We start from the raw sequence: 23,104 nt of genomic DNA on the forward strand, positions 1-23,104 counted from the left end.
CGATGAGGAAAACATAGCTCATTTACTTGCTTCTGAGACTGCTGGCTGAAATAACTGTACAGGTAGTCCTCAATGTACGACCATTCTTTTAGTGACCGTTCAAAGTTATGATGGCGCTGAAAAAAGTGACCTGTGACCAGTCCTCACACTTATGACCATCACAGTGCAAATTTTCCAGTCCCTATTGTGGTCGTAAGTCGAGGACTACCTGCATCTAAGATGAAAGCTGGAGATTTAATAGTACGTCTTGTCTGAACAGTCTGGGGAGAAACTAACAGGAGTGGAACAGAACTAAGGTCTATTTGAGAATGAAAGATTACTGGAATTGAAGGTTTAGAGGGGAGGAAGGATGTTGTTTGGGAGCAGAAAGTGTTTACAAACTCGCTCACCTGAAATATACATCAGCCCCCCGTACACAGTTCCAGCATGACCATAATGGGGCTCATTCATCTTCGCCACGTAGCTCCACTCGTTCATCCTGGGATTGTAACACTCCACTGTAGCTGTTCAAAAAAGCCAGCAAGAAAGCAAAGTGAGGCCACTCACTGTGTTTCAGTTTCAGTCCAGCGCCTCAAACCTCCGAATTCCCCAAGTGGCCTTTGCCACTGTCCTGGGAGGAAGGAAGGAGGAGCGGTACTCCCAAGCCCTGCGTTGAAGTTTTGGCCACCGGGACAAATGCAAGAAATAAATGCTGCGCAACGTCGCCCTCACTTATAAGAAAGACAGTTTTAACAATCCAGTGGGATTTGCTACAGGGCGGTTCCTGCGCACATGGCCGTTTTGTCTGGGGCAAGGAAAGCTCCCTCACCATCATTTCAGAAAGGGCAGGGAACACGATCCTCTGCTGTCATGGATTTATTTCCACAACCCAATTACCCAAAACTGTTTTACAGATGGTTTGACTATCAGCATCGGAAACAGCCTCTCTTGCTGCCGTTATCGTGTTTCTGCCTGGGGCGCCCATTCTATTTTCAATCCCCTGATGTGAAAATGGACCTGCAGAAAACTTGGAAATATTTGCTTCTTTTTAAAGAAAGCACATGCGTACAGACAAGCCATAAGTTCAGGGCATCTGTGGTGGTGGGGGGGTGTTGTATGTCAAAGAAAGCCAAGATGGTAGCTGTGACTGAGCGATCAAAGCTCCACCCCTTTTTAAACATAAGTTGCTTTTTACACACACATACACACACACCACAGATACCTCTGCATATTATCTTCTTTTTCAGATACACCCATCTGATAGCCAGCAAAAATTAAAGCTCTAAAAGACGTACACGCGCAATTGCATTAATCTTTGCACCCACCATGGGCCAAGCGAGGATATTTAGATGCAGAGTAAAAGATCCCACATTGGTTGCATTTCACAGCAGAAAAATACCAAGACTCTACCACATTAAACATTAACCAGTATTAAAATAAATCTCACACGTAAAAAAAGGACTTTGGAAAGATTCCAAGCGAGCACTTGGCATGCAGCTGTTCTAATGGCAAAGGTTTTATAGTGGAGGGACCAGGTATTCACGTATACCTTCCCTCCATTTACTGTTCAAAGTGACCCGGCCACCAGAGTTGAACCAGGTCATTATCTGAATGTACAAGCAGGCTTTCTGCTCTTAGAAGCTGAGGCAGGCTTCCAAGTCCCACAGGCATCCTTTTAACTGTTTCCCCAAACTACTAAGGGCAGTCACGGTGGTCGGTCATACTCCTCCACCCATTTTGATCTGCTCCCCACCAGCACAGCATCCCGCTAGATGCTACAGCTGGCCCAAGGCCTCTGCTGCTGTCAGACGCCGTGACTTCACTCCTTCCAAGCTTCTAAAAATAAAAATATGAAAATATACACACAACACCAAGCTCATGGGATGGGGAAGGACGGGACTCGCAGTTAAAATCTCAGTCAAGCTTGGGCTTCTGGAAATACAAAAGAACATCAACTGTAAATTTTCTCTCACTGGGACTGCAGTGATGAAGGAAGCCACATGCTGTCTACTTCCAAAGAAAACACATCTTGGCAAACAAAGAGAAACACGTTCTACCCTTTAAATGGGGAAGAATTAGCTGCTACTGTGTTTGCTTTCATTAGCTGCTCTTATATTCTGCTTATTAGGTTTCCACCAACAGGCAGCCGCAATTAGGAGGGTCTTTTTCCACATGCCACCTAAGTGAGCTTCTGACAGCTGTCCCTCCTGCAGATCTTCATGGCCAGAGAGGTTCACACAGTGAGGAGAGAGGTGGTTCCGTACACAGTCAAGCCCAAGCCGTTTCCAACAAAGGGTGCCAGGCAAACCAAAAGCAATTAGTATAGGTCCTTCATACGGGCACCAAGTGGTCCTTCTGTCCTATACCGGTTAGCACCCTAGCTACCATATCTGGATACTTTTCGCGGGTGGTCCCATACACAACATGCTGTCACCATGGTACGGAGAATTGTCAGCAAATCCAGCAAGCTCAGGATTAGTTGTGCTGTGAATCCAGGGACAGCCGAGAATCAAACATCCCTCCCAGCCTGCAGCAAAGCTGGGTGATATCAACATACTGAACAGCATCCTAAACCAAAGTTCCCATGACTGCCCTCAGGGGTTTAGTCTAGATATGCAAAAGCACAGAGGACAAGTCACATCCCTGTGGAACACCAGAGACCAACAGCTTAGGAATTAACAGTAGCCCCCTGGTACCACCTTCTGGACACAGCCTGAGAGGAGGGACCAAAACAATGGCTAAACAATACCTCCCGGTCCAATCTTGCCAGATGATCCAGATGAATAGTATCAAAGCAGCTGAAAGGCCAAGGAACTCTAGCAAGGCCTCAGTTTCCCCATTCAGTCTCTGGAACAGGTCATACTCCAAGGCTATCAAAGCCCTCTCCATATGATATCCTATCCAAACTTAGAGATGGATCCATATGATCAGGACCACCAAACTGTGGCTAGAGGTGTAAGGCACCCTACTCCTGACCACCATTCTCAGCAGAGGTTATGTTTGAAACTAGCCAAAAATTGGATGGATTTCTCAGTGGCCAAGAACGAAGTTCTTTTCACTGCTCCACTGCTTCAGACTAAGACTTCCATGGGCTTGATCTGACCCATTCTGAGAGCCCCCCACTTGCCCCTCAGTTGACAACTCATTCACTTTATTGCTCCCAGCAACCTAGTAAGCCAAGAGTTCACTAGTTCTGTGCCAAGTAAGTAAGTATCTAGGAACAATCGTGTCCATACGGCATGACCATACTTAGCTAGTGTAGAAGCATTAGAAAAGGTCTTGGTCATCATCTAGTACAGGAAACCACAAGTATAGCGAGATTTTCTCCATATTCCATAGGTCAGGCAGATCTTTACAGTTATAAGGCTTGTTACTACAATATTTTTCACACTAATTTTTTATGAAACTCTGGTTTTTCCATGTTAAAGCAAGATTTACTGGGCAACAGCAGATAATCTCTTTAAACTCTGGACACCCGCAAAATTGAGCGTTTCATTTCTGCTTCATCTCTTCCTAGATTGAGCTTTTAGTAGCCTTAACGTTAATCATTCCTGCCTTTGGGGATTATTCTAAAACATCAATTTTTGTAGAATCTGTTTGCCGGAAGTTGAACGGCTACTTCCACGTTTCTTCGTGTTATTCCAATTTTAAGCGAATAATACTTGCAAGTCAGCAGTGATAAAGGGCCTGCTCGCCTTCAGTGACAGAAGACAATCAAAAACGTTTCTTGCAAAATTCTCAGTGTTGCAGTCTAGTAAGGTCAGGAAGCCACGTGGGTATTTGTTCGGTATGTTCTTGCACCAAGAATGCTAAATCCGATTCCCTGAAATCTAAACATTATTAATAATGAATCATTCATCTTTCTTTCTTCATACCCCCTTTTTTTTTCACCATAAAAAGGGAAAAGTTACAAGGGTTCTTCCACTTTCTGCTGCAAAAAAAACTTTGAAAGCTGCAGGAGAAGTGAAAAAATTACTAGCAATGCAGTTAACGAAAAGGGAGAGAGAATACTTCAATCTTGGAATCAGTGGTACAACCAGCAAGACACTGACTTTCATACCAACGGATCGAGCTCATTATGGAAATCAATGCAACTGTTTAACAGCCCACAGAATGTTCAAGGTAACTGCTGAAGACAAGAATGAAAAAGTGACAGGGCATATCAAGTAGGAAGAAATTAGAGGAGGGTTGTCATGTAGGGAAGGAGGTGCTCGCCTACAGAGTTTCAACGAGAACATGGCTGCTCGCATTCGGTACTTATTAAAGAGGCAGATGCTAAATTACCAGAACGAAACTCTTAGAAGACTGCAAGATGTCCTGGAGATGGTCCAATCCCTCCAGCAAGCTGTGCAGAAAACACAGTTTATGGGGACATTTTTCACACTTGCTTCGTTCACTACCTGGCTCACAAGGGGGACCAGGAGGGGATCATGTACGCTTAGATCAAACTACTTGAGAGTCAGCTACCAGCACTTACTTCTTCACACATCAGACAAAAGAAGTTTAAAATAAACTCAGGTCAATGGCACCTGCATAAAATCGATAAAGAATTCATTTCTTCAGAAGAAATGGGACCTTCTGAGCATTCATTGTTCTCCTTGACATGTGGGAAGATAAGACAATTAAACTCTGTATTACCCTAATAATATACAGCTGCATAGTTATTATTTCCAAACATTCCTTTAAAAATATTATACAGGTTAGTATACAATACCATTGTTACTAAATCCCCATGGATTTATCAAGAGCAAGTGATACCCAAACTAAGCTTCACTCGTTTTTTGAACCCGTCAAATTCCTTCATAAATTGTGGGAATGTTCTGGCATAATATATCTTGATTCCAGAAAACATTTGACAATGAATCATGACATTCTGGTTAGCAAGCTATTAAGCTCCTCTGTGTGAGATGGAACTTACCTAATTCTCCAGCTGCATTTCGACCACCAACTGCATACAAATGTCCTTTGAGGGCACTTAGGTGGAAGAAGGTTCGCTTTTCATTTAAAGAAGCCACTTGCATCCACTTATTGTAACGAGGATCAAATCTGAAAACTGTGTCCACAGCCGTCTTTCCTTTTGTGTCATAATTGCTCTGCCCACCAACAACATATAGGAAGTTCCCAATCACAGCGATGCCATGCTGGTATCTGGGTGCATCCATGGGGGCCAGAGACCTCCACTCGTGCGCTTTCTCATCGTACATCCGCAGCTCCTTACTCACTACCAGCTGCTGCCGGAGGACTCCTCCCAACGTCACCAGGTGGGTGCTGTCCGAACGGATGGCCGTCCTCTCCGACTGCATCACTGGCTGCATGTAGGGCATCATTTGATAGTTACTGGCTTCCAAAAGCAAGTTGACACAAGTATTATCAGTTCTCATGAAATCCACAGTCTGGACATAGTTGATTAGATCCTGTGGCGTCATCAAAGGGAAACGGATGTTTTTCATGAGCTTCGCAGCACATTCCATGCGTGGCTCCTCATACCGCAGCCACCGGCAGGCGGCCTTGAAGAGTTCCAACTCTGTACAGTGCTTAAGGCTATTACTTGAAAGAACAAAGGCAAGGCGCTCAAAGGGGAGCTTCACAAACTCCCCAGTACTTAACAGGGCTGGGAAATTCTTGAGGATGAAATTGTTCACGTATTTATCCACTTCCGTGAGGTTGTATGTATTGGCAATCCGGCCCACCTCAACACAGTTCTCCAAGGACACCTATGAAGACAAGAGAAGACATATTGGCAAGGAGGTGCTTATCATGTCATGACTTATTACTACCACCCCCAACAAGCCTTTAGACTGATGAGTGCAAGAGCGAAACACAGCAGATTTTGACGAGAAGCTTCAAGGGGTCTGTCATTGGGGAGGGCTCAGCCCTTGGGTGTCCTTAGAGAGGAAACAGCAGCTAGCTGGTGCACTTCAGGGGCCCTTGCTTTTAGCCCCCGCCTTCTTCTGTTCTCCTCAGGCAGAGCCCTGAACCTGTGTTTGATGTTTAGGAACATCCTCCCACTGCCGTGTAGCTTTGATGGCCTTGCATAGACCAGAAAAGACTAATCTCCATGGCTGGCTCACCACTGCTCTGCCGCTAGAATTCCTCTTCCCCAGCCAGAAGCTTTATTCAGCTCTTGGGACTGCAGCACCACTGAGCCAGAAGAAGCTGTTGGCTCAAAGGATGGTCCCGGGGCAGGTCAGAAACGGGGCAATCTGACTGCACGCACAACTATTATCTAATCCTTGCCTGATGCTGAAAAACGAATTGTGGTTAAAACCCTGTAATTTGTCTCAGCGTCCTCTCAAGCAATTCAACTCCTGTCACAGAAGCATCCCAAGTGATTTATCTCAAAACAACAAATTTTGTTTATTGTTGATATATACAGTTGATATATCAAACATCTTGTTTGATATATCAACTGAACTGAACCCTACAGAGCATGCAACAGCATGGAGAATTATTTTAGGCCATGTTTCTGCATTAGACCAGTATCACTTCTTGTTCCGAGTCACAGCATTCCAAAAAGAAACAGTAAAACAGACAAAAATGTCATCAGATGGTTTATCCACTGGCCCTGCTAGAGGTGTAATCCAACGTATATCCAAGCTATCTGTTTGGGAAGTCTGGTTGAAGCATTTAGGGTTCATTTATCAATAGGTTGGCTACATGGCTTTATGATATGACAGATGTAAATTCTTTTACGAAATCCTTGAGCCTACCCTGCACCTCAGTCCCAAACAGGTTTGTTCAGAAGTCACTCTTCTGTAGAAGAATAGTCTTCCAAACAGCTGCTCAGGTTACAGCTGTAGCATTTCTCTCTCTCTCTCTGTGTTGTAGAATTAGCAACTGAACGAATAAACAACAACAAAAAATCCTGATAGCCAGATGGTGGTCTTCCAAAATCAACAACCCCCCCCCCCATTAACTCATTTTTTAAAATCATACCAAGAAATACAGATGCGTTGCAGAAGTCAATAGAATTCTTTGCAAAAAGCTGCACATCGGACAAAACTACAGCAGATAATATTGGAACCTTGGACAAGTTTGGCCAACGATTAGATGTACCGACTGGCTGCAGGAGAAACATGGCAGAAGAATCACAACACTCCACGGCTTTCTGTAAAGGGGCCCCCATCAAGCACTGGCTGTACCGTAACAGGGCTCCACATTCATCCTTCTGGATCCTCCCCCTATATTGCTCTCCGGCTAATGTACTTCTTCAGCATCTCTCTGATGAGGACCTGCATTTAGTGCTTCACCATGGCCCATCACTGGTCATTTGTCCTCTCCATCCCTGCGTTGTCTTCTTCCTCCTTCCATCTCTTTCTTTGCTGTATCCTCCTGTCCCCACAACTTGGTAGCCACCCCTGTTTCCCCAACTCGACAGCAGCAGTAGCAGCAGTGCCCAAGGCTTTCAGTCCTCCAAGGATTATTTGTGCACTGAACAGCAGGTGCTGCTAGCAACAACTGGCTGGAAAAATCGGTGCCAACAGGTTTCGCATGTGCCTTTCTCCAGGGGGAGGACCAGCCTTCTCCTGCCTGCTGCCTCAGCAAGAATGCAAGCGTCAGCCATTTCCATAAGGAAGTGGGTACCAGAATACCATGAAGAGCCACACATTTGGGGTGGATTGCAGCAAGGCAGCAGAGTCTTTTAAGATTTTCACTCTTAATACTGAAAATGCAGAAGGGAAAGAAGCTAGAAAACCTACACAGGGTGTTCTTGAAAAGCAGCTGAAAATTCTCAGTTGCAAAATTTAGAAAGAGAGTGAAGGGGCAGCAGGAAGCGTCAGAGGCAGCTAAAGTTGAAAAGGAAGAGGTGGAAGTAACTGATGGTGACATCATTCCCAAACACCACAGCTGGACACAGGAAGCGGAAGCAGCAGTAGCAGGAATGAGAAAGGAGATGCCTTACAAGACACCAGCAGTTCTCAGGTTTGCCAGCAGCACCGACTGCTTATCTCGCAGCCCGGTTGCTAAATTCAGGGATAAAATAAATGGATCTTCCTCTGCTTCTTGAGTCTCCCCTGGACCCCCGTGTTCAGATGTCCGTAATTCAGACATCCTAGTCTACTTCAGGACCTGAATTTTCTTCCTCTATATAGCACTGACTAACATTTCACCAGGACATTTGGGGACTTAACTCAGACTCTAGGATCACATACCTCAGAAGGAAAACTGACATGTTCATTAGGAAAGGCATACTGTTCCCCTCCACAGTTAATGGTTCGGTCCCATCTTCCCCAGCTGTTGGCCATGGCAGCTAAAACTGATGGAAGTTGGAAATCCAACAGTGTTCAGAAACTCTCTTTTCTCCCTCCATCACCACCATGAATGGCCTGTATTTTCATCACTTGTGATTTCGACAGTACATGTTTTAAAACCCACCGGTTTCTGAGAAGCTGCGCATTAGAAGTCCCGCTAGTCTTTCCTCATTCTGTTTACATGCAAGTTGCTGAATGCCCCAGACGTTTCTGTCTTTTCAAACCCAGCTCTAATCCCTGAGCACCCATCAAAATACATACCCCCGCTTCCATCTTACACTGTTATCCAAACCATGCTGCCAATGAGGCCTCCGTGCACCTTCCCCTGAGGAACCCAGCTGCTGTGTGCAGAAACTGAAAGTAACTCTCCTCTGCAGACGATAGCAATTCATGACATGCACCTTCTGCTCTCTCACAGCCGAGAACCTCCCCCCTGGCAGGTCAACTCCTTTTATGTTTCAGTAACGGTCCTACCCCCGGGAGTCCCGTCTGCAGAGCTATTGCAAAACAGTTTATATTCTTAATTCGCCATTTTTCCTATTAAGTGCATTGATAAGTGTTCATTTAATTGTGTGATATGGCACGCATACATACTGAGGACTAGTTCTGTTTAGTGCACAAGAGAGCCGTGTTTTGTGGGGAGCTGGTTTGTAGAAGCACTCCTAATTGAAGCAACATGGACTGGCCCTTTGGAAAAATCCTTGGCGAGATCAACCCACCACAGTTAAAAACAAAGACCAGCTAAGAGACAATTCCTTAAGCAATAACCTACGTGTCGCTTACCCCAGATATAAGAAACACTTTACAGAAGTCCAGCACAGGCAGTATCTGCAAAAAGCTGGCTGCTTCTAGAGTATCCTGCAGGTTGTCCATGTTGAGGGAAAGTTTAGCGGTATAAATAAAATCAATGATCTTCTTTAAACCTATTTTGTTCACACCATGGAGCTTAATGCACATTAAGTCTTGCTCTTTCATCCCACCTAGGGAACAAAATGTAGATAAAGTATGGTTAAAGCGAGTCAGAATGTTTTGTCCCAAACCAGAGAGAACGGCATTTCATAACCAAACGTTAGTTGAACCCACGAGAGAAAACATGGGGAGGGACCCCCCGCTGGCCTCAGTCATTTGTGCGTGGCACACAATCCGAGGGCAGCGGCAGGCCTTGGCGCCCCTGACTGTACCTGTGAACATGGCCTTGAAGTAATCGCTAGCGGATGCCATCATGGCCCTATGGACAGGGAACACCTCATCTCCGTCGCCCGGCACTAGCGTCACATCACAAAGCAACCCTTCTATGCGCAGCTGGTCAAAACCCTGCAAGAAAGGGCCCTGCGTCAGCTTCAGAAACAGGATCAGCCTCCCCCAGAAAGAGAAGCTTGCCCACAGGAAGCCCCACACAGTCGGATCTCCCGGTCCTGGTTCTGCAGGATCGGCCCAGGCTCAGCTTCACTGCTCAAATGCTGCAAAACTCAGGGGCGGCTGCTCTGCTCCTGCCAGCAGGAGGAGGCAGATTAGGTTGCTCTGCAGAACAAAGGGCTTCTGACTGGAGCAAGTTCCCAGAAAACAGGCGCATTCCTTGGGGCATCGGCTCCGCTGGGCCATCCACTCTGGAAAGCTTTGGTACTGGTTTTTACGCTGGCTGCAAGCCTTCCCCCGGCCTGCGCAGGTCACCTGTTTGGTTGGTGGGAGATCTGCAATCTGAATCCAACAATTTCCTACTCTTTAGAACGTTGCGGGAGGAGAGCCGTGTTAGTCTACTGTAGCAATCGAACGCCAGGTATAGGGTTTAGCCTCGTTTCACAGCCATCGCGAATGCAAAGCATCGGCCAACGGTGCAATAAAGGCAGTTTCTGGAGCCAAAGGATGTGCCTGGACGACTGCATGGCAGGCTGCTAGACAATGAAAGCGAGCTGCCTGTCGAACCACGCTCCAAGCCAACAGAAGCAAAAAAACAGGAAGAACAAAATATTGACACTGAAAGGCAGTTTCACCCAAAAGATTCCCTTGAAGGCATTCGGACACAATTTGCAGGCCAACCGCTTTCCCTCTGCTTGGACAATGTCAAGCTCACGCCACGATCTCCTTCAATTACAGGGAAAAGCCACCTTCCTTGGCAGCATTGCTGAAATGTTTAAATAGCAAGGTGGAAGGAGCAAAAGTCCCCGGAAGCGAAGAAAGGGACTCAGTTCCGCACTTCCTTTCAAATCGCTCAGTGACCCGGGCTGCAGCGATGCCGCCACGACAAACCAGGTTTTGGAGGAAACCTCCCCCAAGAAACGAAGGAAGCTGTCCAGAAGAAGACATGGCAGGTAGTTCTATTCAAGGCATTCACTCACCTGGAGGACCACAGCACTATGAGTGTTGCTGGTAAAGAATCTTGTGGTCCCTGCCTTCGATGCCTGCAGGTGAGCAGACACGCCCATGTCGCTGCTCCCCAGAGTAACCTTCATGTGAGGGTCCTCCTCTTCAACCAAAGATCTAGGAGAAGGAAAAGCAGAAGAAGGCAACCTTCGGTCAGAGCCTGTTTGTTCCTCCTGCTCCAGGAGCCATCCTTTGGCTCTAGACACCACCAATGAAGGATCATTCAGGAGCCCAGTCAGAGATCTGTAAACAAACCTAAAAGGGGGCCTGACCAAATTTTTGCCACATTATTATTGTTAAAAAGAGACATGGCAATATGTCATTCTCAATTCAAGCCTCACTGCAAGAAGCTAACAATTATTCTTCCATTTCTGCCATAATTAAGATGATTTGCAAATATATCCTGTTTCCAAGACTTCCATCTTTTAGGAGTCCAAAGACCTTCACTGCAGCAGAATAGGAAACTGGGGGGCAGAAGGGGGAAGTTTACAAGCAGAGTTTCGGCCTGTCCAGGTCTTAAGGGCTCTAAATACGACATGCTGATGCTGTTACAGCATCTGTGCCCATAAAAAGCTCAGGGGACATGGCATCACATATGGTAGCCTGCGTGTACTCTGCCCACGTGCTTACGATCGAAGCACCCCCTCACCTTCATAATCTTTAAATACAACTACCAGCCTCTTTACAAAACATCTAATCTCTCAACATGCAGGTAAAACATTGGCCTCAAAAGCAGTTTCAGAGATTATTTCAGCAGCGCAACTAGTCTCCAACATATGAGCAAATTGTAGCCTCCAATATTTTGGGGGCCTACATTAAAAAATCCTAGTTCAAAACAGGGTTGCTTTAATATAATTCCGTCAACTTGTGCTTGCAGCTGCTATTTATTTGCTTTGAGTAGGGAAAATTTACGGAAATTTCTGAAACTTGAACATTTGGCGGTAGTAGTGGTGTGGTAGTTAAAAACACAAATTGTTTGGAGAGCAATTGGCCATTAAAAAAACCTCTAAACAAGAACTTCTGACTACACAGAAATGGTGGTTTGATACACAGGCATGAAATACATGGAACACACAGAGTAGAAATGCAGAACACATTTAGCAAGTTTCTCTTTCAAATATGACCAGGTGGTTCCTCACCATGAGGATCTGTGGAGATTAAAGCTTCTTTCTGCATGTAGCATTGTGCACTACAATTAACAACCCATAAACATCCTGAAATGTCTCATGTCACATCTTGATTAATTGCACAAAACCTTTACGTAGCCCTAAACCCCAAATCTGTTTCTTTTAGTGCATTCACACCACTACAGGTTGGGAAGAGTTTATTTGAAACAAATCACAGACAGCAGATATTGGTGCAACGACTGAAGTAATTTTGTCAGAGAAGGTCTTCCAAGTATGATGCATCCCCATTATTTTATTACAGTGCTCAGCTGTGCCTTTTACAACAACAGCAACAACGAAGAATTTCCAATAGATTAAATCATCTTTTTGTTAGAAACTATACAAAAGGTTGGGGGAGATGGAGCATAAGATCAGGTTGCTTTCTTGTGGTTCAAGTTGGACAGAATAATCCACGTTCCAATCTACAGGTTGAGCCTGAGCTTCGCTATGGTTCAATCCCATCTCCTTCATGGAATTCCTGCTAAAGATAAAATATGGAAAGAGACCCCAGATGCTTCCCCTGCATGTGTTGAAAGAAAGGGGAGCTCAACATGAAATAAATATCTGCTCCAGTGTCACTGGCCAGATGTTTCTGAAGACCAGTTCCCTTAGGATGGAAAGATACATTCCTGTGCCAGGGAACAGAACACTGGACTAGGTCGGATCCCACCATCTTATCATCAGCCGCTTTCAGACTACAAATACGGTTTGAAAATCTGGGGGCTACCCTTCCCCAGTCCACACAAAGCTTGCATTTCTGGAAAAAACTATCTAATCTAGTCATCTCCTGGCACTAGAAACTTTTCTAGATTATGTTCTCACCTTCTGCCATGTGGCTTTTCAATACTAGCAACTCACACTTTGGATCCCAAAGACCAAAACTCCAAAATAGTACATTCCTTCGAGTTCCTGAGCCATCTCATTACATCAACTATGCATCCAAGAAAAAAATCTAATGAAGGGGTTTTCATTTTAGACATATTTACCAAGGGTGTTTTATATGCACTCATTAAAGCTAACATACCAACCACTATAAATAATTAGGTAATAAGGAGAGTAAATATATTGATTAGGTTTTCCTGGTGGTGCTGAATCGCTACCGTTTCCAAGAATTCCTCATAAAATTAATTAACTTTCTAATTATTCCCATAGCTGTGATCAATAGATGGCATTATATTAAAAAAGAGAACAGTTGGACTTTTAATCCACATTAAATTCTATAAGAATCAGGGCTACATAACACAAAGAATCGGAGGGGGAAAAAACCAGACCAGAAAAGAGACTAGCATCCAAATATTTACTTGGATAGGGAGGGGGTGGAGAACAAGCATGCAGGAGTTTTCTTTTCCTTTTTAAGGTAAATCAGTTTCTCACTCACAAATGTTTTGGGAACTCTTCAAAAGTAATTCATCACAGACATGGACCCCTACCATCAACTCCAAACTACATAAAAGCTTGAGTACAAATTTCTAACTCCCTGGAATTTTTTTTAAGCAACTGCATTGTGCTTACCTTGCTGATCCAATTTTTTATTTAAATAAAGCCGGCGTTCAGTGTAGCAATCCCATATTTCACTGCTCTGTTCCACCTGACGCTGCCCTGTTTTTCCCCTTGTTTGAAATATGAAACGGTTGGGTTATATTTGTACATACCCGTTTCAGATTGATAATAAAAGATACCCGAGTCCATTTTAGAAGCACTCTGTGTCTGTTCAAGCTACTTACTTAATCCAAAACTTGCTTTTTGCTCTCACTGCAATTAAGAAAGTCGCCTTCATTTGTTCCAACTGCAAAGCCCTGACAAGTTTTAGTCCTACCCTGAGTTTACATAAATTATTCTGGTGTTTTGGCTGGCTGAAAAAATGTTGAAGGTTTACAGGGTTAGCTTACAGTATCACCAGCTAATCCAAATTCCACAAATGGGTGCAACTTACACAGGTTAAACATCTGGATATACTTTCATACACTTATATAAACCTCATTCTGCTGCACTAACTTCAGGTTCTTGGTCCAGATACAACTTTTTACAGCCAATTAAGGCACTAGAGAGGCAACACAGGAACACGATGAACATTTTGTGTTCCTGTGTTGCTTCTCTGGTTCCTTAATTGGCTGTAAAAAGTTGTATCTGGACCAAGAACCTGAAGTTACTGCAATAGAACCCATGTTTTAAAAAAACCCATAAGTCAACTCGATTTCCAAATGTTATTAAAACAGCTTCTTCGACCATGCTGCAGCAACAGATGGAAGCTGTTTTAAACGCCTTAATTTTGGCCATGCTGCCTGGGAATTCTAGTCTGGATGGGTCAGTGGGGAGGGTACCTAACAAACTACTTACGGCAGGTAACTCCAGACTGAGCTGTCCTAATTCCAAGCACTGGTCACCTTAACTATTGCTGTCTACCGAGCACTGCTTGACTGGCTGCCTGAAGCTTCTAGGAATCATCTCCACGTGGCTGAATGAAGCAGCTCTACAGAAGGCACAAAATCCTCCTGCTTTAGGTGCCAGTAGACACGTGGACAGACTCAGGGACACCTTTTGCTGAAGTTTATTCAACCTTCTATGAATTGAACCTTCAAGTGAATCTGCTGCCCTGGCCCTACTGAAAGTCACAGGAACGTTTTGGTGGGTTCGTCCGTTTTGATCTTGTCAGCTGTCCGGAGTCACTTATGGGAGATGGGCAGCTACACAAACCTCTCTCTCTCTCTCTCTCTCTCTCACACACACACACAGACATATATCTGCTTTCAACAGAAGCATCGAAGTGCTGCGTTACAGAGCTGGGCACACTGCAGATGTGCTTCCTGGTGCAACCCCTTGAAGGACCAGATTGTAATTCTCTTGAGACAGAAAAGACTGATTCCAGCTTCACTGAGTGGAGTAGGTAGAGACCCTCCAGGAAACAGGTGGCAGCCCACTGCATACCCCTAAGCTATCCTTTGCAGAAGCAGGGAACCATGTGCTACATCGCCTGGCAAGTAAGCTACTTCAGCTCCTTTCATAAACAAACAAACAAACAAAGCCTTTTTCCCAAATAGCTGACAAAAATCAATCATTGCTTAGACTGCCCTGACTAGATGGGAGGCAGGGCACCCAGGTGACGGGGGTGGGTGGGATCTGCCTGCCGCATTTCCCATGCCACTCTCTTCACCGGGCATTCGACAGGCTCCTATTCCTGGAGAGGTGAGGATGACTCCGTCTCAGCCATGACCCGAGCAGCCACTGTGCATCCCTTGTCCACGGAGCAAGCTAGCCGATCTTTTCACCTTACCCCAAGCGATGCGCGAGAACAGTTCTTCTCGCAGCAGCCACCCTCTTTTCCTTACTCTTTCTTCTCAGGCCGCAACCCCCTGCCTCCAGAAAGTTCACATTCGGGTGCCAACAGGGTGCGGCAGCGGCAGCATTCTCCACCACTTCAAAAGACGGAGGACAATAACCTGGCACTGTAAAGCTGGACTGCTGGACACACAGCGACCTGAGCAGTTTTGTGGTGCAGCAGCCTCAGAGGATGATCCTGCAAGCAACCAAGGCAGCTCATGCATGAGGCCTCTTCCATCAGCCTCTCTTACTCATTAGTTCTGAAAGGACAGCAGCCAAAAAAACCCATATGACTTTACTTAGGGGTGAAATTAGGTCCACAGGAGAGAGATTTGGTCAGAAAAGCAGAATAAATCAGCCAACAGTCAAGGGGAAAAACAGCACCAACCTGTTGTGAATAGGCTCCCTTGCCACGGTGGGGTCCCCTCTTGGAACTACAGCTCACAGCTAAAATCACACAGAACTCACCCACAAGACAATATACGAACTAAGCCTGTGGGTATACTTCTTCCACCTTCATACACAGGACAGGCCAAGCTCTCTAACTTGGTCTCGGTAAGCAGGCATGAAGCTTTGTCCTGAGTCTGAGGTACAGATGGGGTGGTGGGGAGGAGGAGGCGGCAGTTAAGTTATCAGGAGTTAAGAAGGAAGTAAGAAAGTGGACCAGGGCTCACAAAGCTTGCTTTTTTATTATTAAATCTGTATACCACTGGCTTCAACTGACAGTGCAATAAAACAAAAAATTGTAATTCATAAAGCCATCAAGCTCCAAATGTCCTGTGGAAGAGCTCCATCTTCAAGGCCTTTCTGAAAGATGCCAAGGTAGGTGCAACCCAAACCTTGAGGATGGCGTGGGGTGGAGGGAGTCTGTTCTACAAGAAAGATGGTGGCCATAACAGTAAAAGATGGCCTTCAGGCTCCCACCCCAGCCACCTCACCACTAGGGGGGCAACCTAAGCTTCCCCACCTGGATGAGCACACTGGATGGGTGGGTTGGCTGCACCTTGGTCAATCCATTTGGCTTTCAAGGTGCCACAAGTCTCTGTTGGCTTTATTGTCAGGTAATATATTCAAGAACAGGTTTTTCACATGGCTTCAGACACTTTTCCAAAGCTGCAGTAGCAGATGTTTAAATGACAAACTTATCAGCTTCCAATGCTTCAAGCACCATCAGTGCTTTTCAGAAAGATGAGGCGGGTAAGAATACACTTGGCACTAACACAGAAAGATGTTCAAGTTCCCCTTTGGGATGTTACATGAAGGCAGAGAAACAGATCTAGGTATCACACAGAGCCACCATCCACATGCTTATGAATCCATCAAAGGAGTTCTGGATTAACAGTGAGTAGTTACCACCCACTTTAGCATAGTTCTGTGCTGTGTTTTCAGTTTCATTAATATTCAGGGCAGCTTATGTCACCTTTTTCTAAAAATGAAGAGCAGCATCCAAACCTAGGAGCAATCTCCAAAACTGAGATACTGATGGTAACCATGAAGAACAAACTTCGAATCAAGCAAGGCCCAAAAATACTTTAATTAAGCAGGCCAAAAGATGGCTAAAAAAGAACAACCTCGCCTGATGAAAAAGGCCATCCAAGATGGGACAAGGGAACACTTCCTTGGGGAATTCTACATCCCAGGAGTGGCTGGGCTTCCCTGACATTCCCACCAACTGTATCTCAGCCACAGAAAGGAATTAAGAGCATTCTTCCTTTTAATTAATTAATTAATTGATTGATTAATTATTTTCAGCCTGTTTTTCAATCTGTAGACACAACAAGCCACTTACAAATGAAAACATTATCCTTTCACAAAAGGAAATAGTGAGCAAACAATCACAAAACTGAACCATTTCAAGATAGCAACAGATTAAAAAACAACAACCTCTTCCTCTTAACCTCTTTGGCATAGCTAATGGAAGAGACGGTCTTTAGATAGTCTGACATCCTAGAAAGTCCTCAAGCTTCCTCTGATATCTCCAAAATACTTCACTGCTTCTGAGATTCTGAATTTTTATCTTAAGGCAGAATCTACTTTGTTTTTCATCCATGAAGCAAACAAAAGTGACAGCCAGTTTGGACTAGTGGTTAAGGTGCTGGGCTAGAAACCAGGTGACTGTGAGTTCTAGTCCCATCTCAGGCACGAAAGCCGGCTGGGTGACCCTGGGCCAGTCTCTCTCTCTCAGCCCAACTCACCTCACAGGGTTGCTGTTGTGGGGAAAACAGGAGGAGGAAGGAGTATTAGTATGTTCCCCACCTTGAGTTATTTATAAAAATAATAAAGATGGGATAAAAAATCTTTTTAAAAAAAGCAAATGTGCCACTATACCACCTTCCCGTCAAACTGCAGGATGAGGACACAGCTCAATGTAGCTCATGGATGAGCTCTTCCCCACCCACTTCCAAAGGTCTGCAAAATCCAAGAGGTTCAGCTGGTATTTAGTGTCCAAAGGTAAACTGGTTTTGAAGAAAAAAATGAAAGCTTGACGACAATAAAAATATCTGCTGAACTGGGGTGAGAAAGAAAGTTGCGTCTATTAGGTGAGGTCCTGCTGTAGTCCTAAGCACACTGACAAGTGGCCTTACTCAGAGACACTGCTGAGCATTAATCTAAAAATCTAAAAACAAAGAAATAAGAATTAAGAGTGCTCAGTTCCAAGATTTATATTGACCAAAAAAAATTGCTTACCTTAGCTTGAAGAGAAGAAATGATTACTTTGCCAATGTGACTGGAACTATCTTTGACATATTGCAACAACACTGCACTTGGAGAAGGATAAGCAATGCTGACCCACAAGAAACAAGCCAGGATGTGGGAAAGACACCGCCTCCTTGGTGGAGCCTAAAAGCAGCAAGGCTGCTCTTGTTGCCCTACTCCTACTGAAAGGACACCTATTCAACTCCTTGACTTGGTACAAGACAAGAGAACCAAGTTTTGGCTAACCTAGCATGGGTAGCAAGGTTCTGTCCAAAGCAGGAGTCATCTAAAAAAATCTCAACACTGTAGCAGATGTCCAGAATGGGAAGGATGGGAACAGTCATCTCTGTAGATAGAGAGGGAGGGAGGTAGAAGCAATGCACTCTTCAGAAGAGGGAAGAAATATGCCTTAGGGTGCATTTCACAACTCTAGAATAAAATCTAGGTAGCAAATTCCCTTTACCATACTGGACAGTCTGGTCACCCACCTTTGGCCCAAACCACAGTTGATACTAGTACTCATTGTGGCCTAAATTAGAAGTGAATTCCACCAGGAGACACTTTTGATTGACTAGTAGAATATTGTTTTTCACTGATATCAACCCATCCCTGATCTTTGCATACACAAAGGCTTGGGTGCATAGTCTTCCTCAATTCCACACAGTCAGAGACAAAGAGAGGCGCAATGGTAGTTTCACAAGTGAGAATTTCAGAGAGCCCTACGCCCTACTTACCCTGAGTCAAGAGACTTAAGGGACATCCATTCAACCACTGACCAAACTGCATCATTATGATGTGAGGTGCAAGGGGAAGACATAAACTTTTTATCCTTCCTCCAGTCAACAGAGCTTTCACATACGAAATAACATCCAATCTATATCTCATCACCACATCGCCCAAGCATGTGCAGGCAAGCTTTTTTGATCTATAGCTGGACATTGCCTCTTCTCTATGAAAGCTAGACTTGAGTTCAGAGGGATCTCCAATCCCCTCCCTCCCGCCCCAATTATCTACAAAATGCAATTTGCTCTATGCAGAAAAGTATTTTGTGCTGGACATTAGTGAAATGCAGGGCTGATTAAGTACAATTCTCAATATTGGTAAGCTTCCACCAGCTTGACTGAAACCCATCTTTTGATCCAAGAGTTGACCCTGATGAAAACCACAAAGATTAATCATCAGTTGCACCTCTTCTACCTGGATGTGGATATTGTACAACAAAATAGATGGGGGAAACTTTTTTCTTAGTAAGAAAAATTACACACCTTAAAATATTTTATTCAAAAAGCGTAATGTAAGAACAAGACTTCAGATGGCTTGTTTCTTCACTTCTATAATTAAAGACTCGCAGAAGCATAGCTGGGAGTGGAATTCACCTGCTTGAGGAGACGGCGGGGGGGGGGGGTCAAAGAAGGAGCAAAAGAAAGCTAGGACCTGTAGTGCTTTGACAATGAATCATAAAGCACTGTGATTTCATATTCATAACCACTAAAAATATTTCTGAGTCTTCTTAAGGGTATACTGTGCCAAACCCATAGTTACCAATATAGTCTCTGCCTTAAATTTTAAAACCTTACTGGTCTAAATGTCAACTACATCATGTATTCTACTAAAGAAAACAAATGAACTGGACAAATGTTTTAGCTCTGAAATTGCATAAATTGTTATGAAATATATATCCTGAACCGCACATGAAAGGTCTTTTTATCTATTTACCCATTTAATTAATTAATTTTATTACATATATTTCTATACTACCTTGCTTCCAAGACTCCTTTCGCTTCATGGTTTAACATACACTGCATTAATGTTGCATTCCTAATTCAGATTAACTGGATAGTGCTTCTGTCCTTCCTGTTTCAACATGCTAGTCTAAAATTTCCTTTCATGCTTCAGATCTAGGAAAAATGCTGTAATTGCTAAATGCTGAAAGTTTGTTGGATGCTTCTTTTAAAAAAATTAAAAGCACTATGCAGCAAATAGATAAACATGTATCTCACAACATTATTGTCTTCTACATGTGAAATAAAAAAGAAAGAGACAGAAGTAGACATGTCTATCAAAATCTTGGACAAGAGGTATTTGTCCATGAACAAGCTAACATAAAAGCCAAAACATCAAGATACCCTATTCCATTCACACAACACCTAAGAAAAGCAGATTCAAGGCTGTGGAGATGTTTCATATTTTCCAGACATAAAGGCTGCAAAAGGTATCCAGATCAGAATTCAGGGAAGGGATAAGCATCACCAAAATCAAGCTTACTATTTTTTTTTCATTTTAGCATGCCATGTGCTTTGCTCAGCGTCAGACAGAAATACAGCCCTTGTCTACGAAACCGTGATAATGCCCTTTACAGATCTGAAATCCTGAGCTGTACCCGGTAGCTCTTGCAGACGAAATGTTTAAATGTTGACTCTGAGGGAGGGAAAGAAATCTAACCAGAGAAACAGAGGAACAGTTACTTGGGTTAAAAAACAGCCAGTACCTCACAATGGAAAAGCCCCACACCCAGTACAGAAAATGACACCCTGGTAGGCGTTTTTAGTGCACCTAATGATGAAGGCAGCTATAAAAAGGAAGGGCCGGGTGCCAATGACCCTGGAGTTACTCGTCTAAGATCTGCATTGTAGACCAACAGCCTGCACAAACTTCAACAAAGGGTACGGAAAAAGAATTACGAGCGTGAGCAAATCTGCAGCAGGTCTCTGCTTTTTCCAACAATGGAACGACTGCACGCAACACCCACCACTGGGGTAGAGGGGAAGAAACATCACGGACAAGAAGAGGAAGGTCTGAAAACCTGACGTTCCACGAGAGGAGAAATGCAACGTTGAGCATGAAAATCCTGAGACCAATGTCACATCAGAGAATACAGCAGCACCACAAAAAAAAAAAAGGGTGTGTGTGTGTGTTAAACTGCACAAAACAAAACCCTGCGCGGGGGGGGGGGTAATCTTGCAAAAGAATGCCCACCTTAAAGATACCTCCAATCTCTCACTTACATGTATGCTGGAGAAAGTGGCGACGACCTGGATGTTTTAAGCACAGGAACGGGGAATTTCCAGCTAGCAGGCGAACTCGTTTTCCATTTCAATGGCATGTTGGTCACCACGATACTACAATAACAGCAAACAGCATTTCCATAACAGGCTACCAACGTGGGCTTCCATTCCAGACGCACGCTCCTGGCGGGATGGTGGCTGCTGCTATGGCTGGGAGCACGCCAAGCGGGCCTGCCCAGGATCTTGGACTGAGGCTTCCCATCGGGGAAAGGGGGCTGCGAGGCACCTCCTCCTGTCCCCACCACCCCCAAAGCGGGAAGGTGAGTCTACGGCTCCAGCTCACAGATAGTGCCGCCTCATTAGAGAAGGGCTGACTGCAGTGTATATTAAAAGAAGCACGGGAGGGCGAGAGAGGAGGGGGGGAGCCTGCACCGTACAAGGCGCCACAATGCAGCTTTATTCTATAAAAAGGTTGCCTCTTCCCTCCCCACCCCAAGACCAAGCTGGCACTGCTATTGTTCCACCTTCTCAGTCACACTGCAGCACCGTACTACATTCAACACCTATTAGCCTGATTTCTGGCAAATAGTAGCAGGGAAAAAAAAACCAACAACAGAGGGAAGGGGTGGGGGGGATGAGATGGATTCCATAAAGAAAGCAAAGCAACCTACCGACTCAGAATACACTTGTCATCCTCTGAATAATCTTCGCTGGAGCTGCAACAGTACAAGCGGGAGAAAAATCTCAGCATAGCCTTAGGCCACGCGGGGAAGGGACGTTAGTGACTAAACACCGGAGCCTGTTCTCCTTCTGTGCAAACCAAACAATGCAAGAATGCCATTATGGGGGGGGAAAAAGGCTACTGCAAAGGAAAAAAGGATTTTTGAAAGAGAGAGGGAAAGAAAAACGGCAGCCTCGGCCTCGTAGTCAGAGCGAGCAAATGAAAACGTGAGGGCATATTTCTGCAGATTCCCGCATGTTCTTCCAGCCTGCTTTGGATTCAAGGCGCTCTCGTTTTTTTCCTACCCTTGGCTTCCAAGATGTGGCGAGGAAAAAAGCCTCATGCATTTTACAACGTGTTCTGTGAACAAGAATATCGTTCCTTGCCTTCTGTTTGCAGCTGGGAATTGGAGGGCAACAAAAGTGCCGCTAATATCTGTCCTTGCACAGGGATGCAATCAACGCTCAGACAGAGCAGCCGCTGCCCCCCCAGCTCATAAATTGCCTGAAGTCTTGACGAAGCAGCCGGCTTGCAGGTGTCTGTCACAGCCCCCCCCCCCAACAGAAACACAAGTCTATGGTCTCTCTGGTGGTGACCCCAAGGGGCAGGCAGCTACCGGGGATGTGCACGTGAGCTCCTTTCTCACAGCACCCTTGAAGACTATGAAGACACTATGTGCCAACTTGAGGAAGGCAATATTTCATGGAAATGTTACTCCAGCAATTTAACCCCAAGCCAGGGGGTGCCTCAATCAATGTAAAGAAGCGTCAGGGCACTGCTGCCATGTGGCAGAACAAAGCTTCTCAGGTGGAACGGGAGGTAGGTTCGTCAGAGGATTTCCAGTTTGATTTTCATGGACTTGGAAGTACCTTCCCTGTGGCTGGGTGCCGCCAGAATGATCGACTGTCTCCTTATCACGGGAAAAGGCAAAACAAGTGGAGTGCTTTTTATTTAATTTTTACAGTTTCTCCTTCGTTTGTAATTCAGGTGAGGAGGAACATGAGAGAAGCAGCATCTTCTAAATATTCTGCTTTCAAGCCCCCAGCTGTACTAAAAACTCTACAGTCACAGAATATGAAAATATGAACCAAAAAAATGCCTGGCTACTCACCCAATAATTTACCTAGAGTCCTTCCAGACTGGGGGTGGGGATAAATTGCACAAATAAAATAATCCTAACTCGGGAAGGACAGGGCGCTATCTATTCAGCATTCAAGAAGCTCTCTTATGGCCACCGAGGGTGGAAGAACGACGTGTTAATGCTGCAGGCATGTTGACCCAGACTTAGCCATATATTCCGTGACAATGGCTTGGGGGGAGGAAGAGACGGACAATGAGAGCGTAACGTAGATGACCTGAACTCACTTGTTGCTGGTCTTTTAAGCATAAAGAAGAAAAAAGACAAATCCTGGTGAATACCTTGAGCCGGTTTCCTTGGTAAGACCAATTCAGAGTGACTGACTGCAAAAGCAGATTTGCTGAGGCGAGCCGCCACCACGAAAGGCTTTCTGCACGAAAGAAACGGGATTGCTGTCGCACATTTACATGCGGAGCCATGCCTACTTTGAAAGAGCCGCGCTGCTGACAAAGAATGGACACTGCCGC

General features: G+C 44.8%; 1 protein-coding gene across 6 annotated transcripts in view; it reads right to left on the bottom strand.

Annotated features, from left to right (window-relative positions):
• The window catches only part of KLHL13 (kelch like family member 13), a 46,742-nt gene that overhangs the window by 3,045 nt on the left and 20,593 nt on the right, over positions 1-23,104 (bottom strand). For 5 of the 6 annotated variants that reach the window (XM_063313390.1, XM_063313388.1, XM_063313389.1 and 2 more), the window contains 5 exons: positions 10,568-10,709; positions 9,413-9,545; positions 9,015-9,211; positions 4,898-5,693; positions 390-503 (listed from right to left, as the gene is read on the bottom strand). In XM_063313390.1, coding sequence (XP_063169460.1) covers positions 390-503; positions 4,898-5,693; positions 9,015-9,211; positions 9,413-9,545; positions 10,568-10,709 — 1,382 coding nt within the window. Of the gene's footprint in view, positions 1-389; positions 504-4,897; positions 5,694-9,014; positions 9,212-9,412; positions 9,546-10,567; positions 10,710-20,778; positions 20,903-23,104 lie in introns of those variants that run through there. The other variant, XM_063313385.1, reaches the window with a different exon arrangement.

This window comes from Candoia aspera, chromosome 12 (assembly GCF_035149785.1).
Source record: "Candoia aspera isolate rCanAsp1 chromosome 12, rCanAsp1.hap2, whole genome shotgun sequence".
Lineage (NCBI taxonomy): Eukaryota > Metazoa > Chordata > Lepidosauria > Squamata > Boidae > Candoia > Candoia aspera.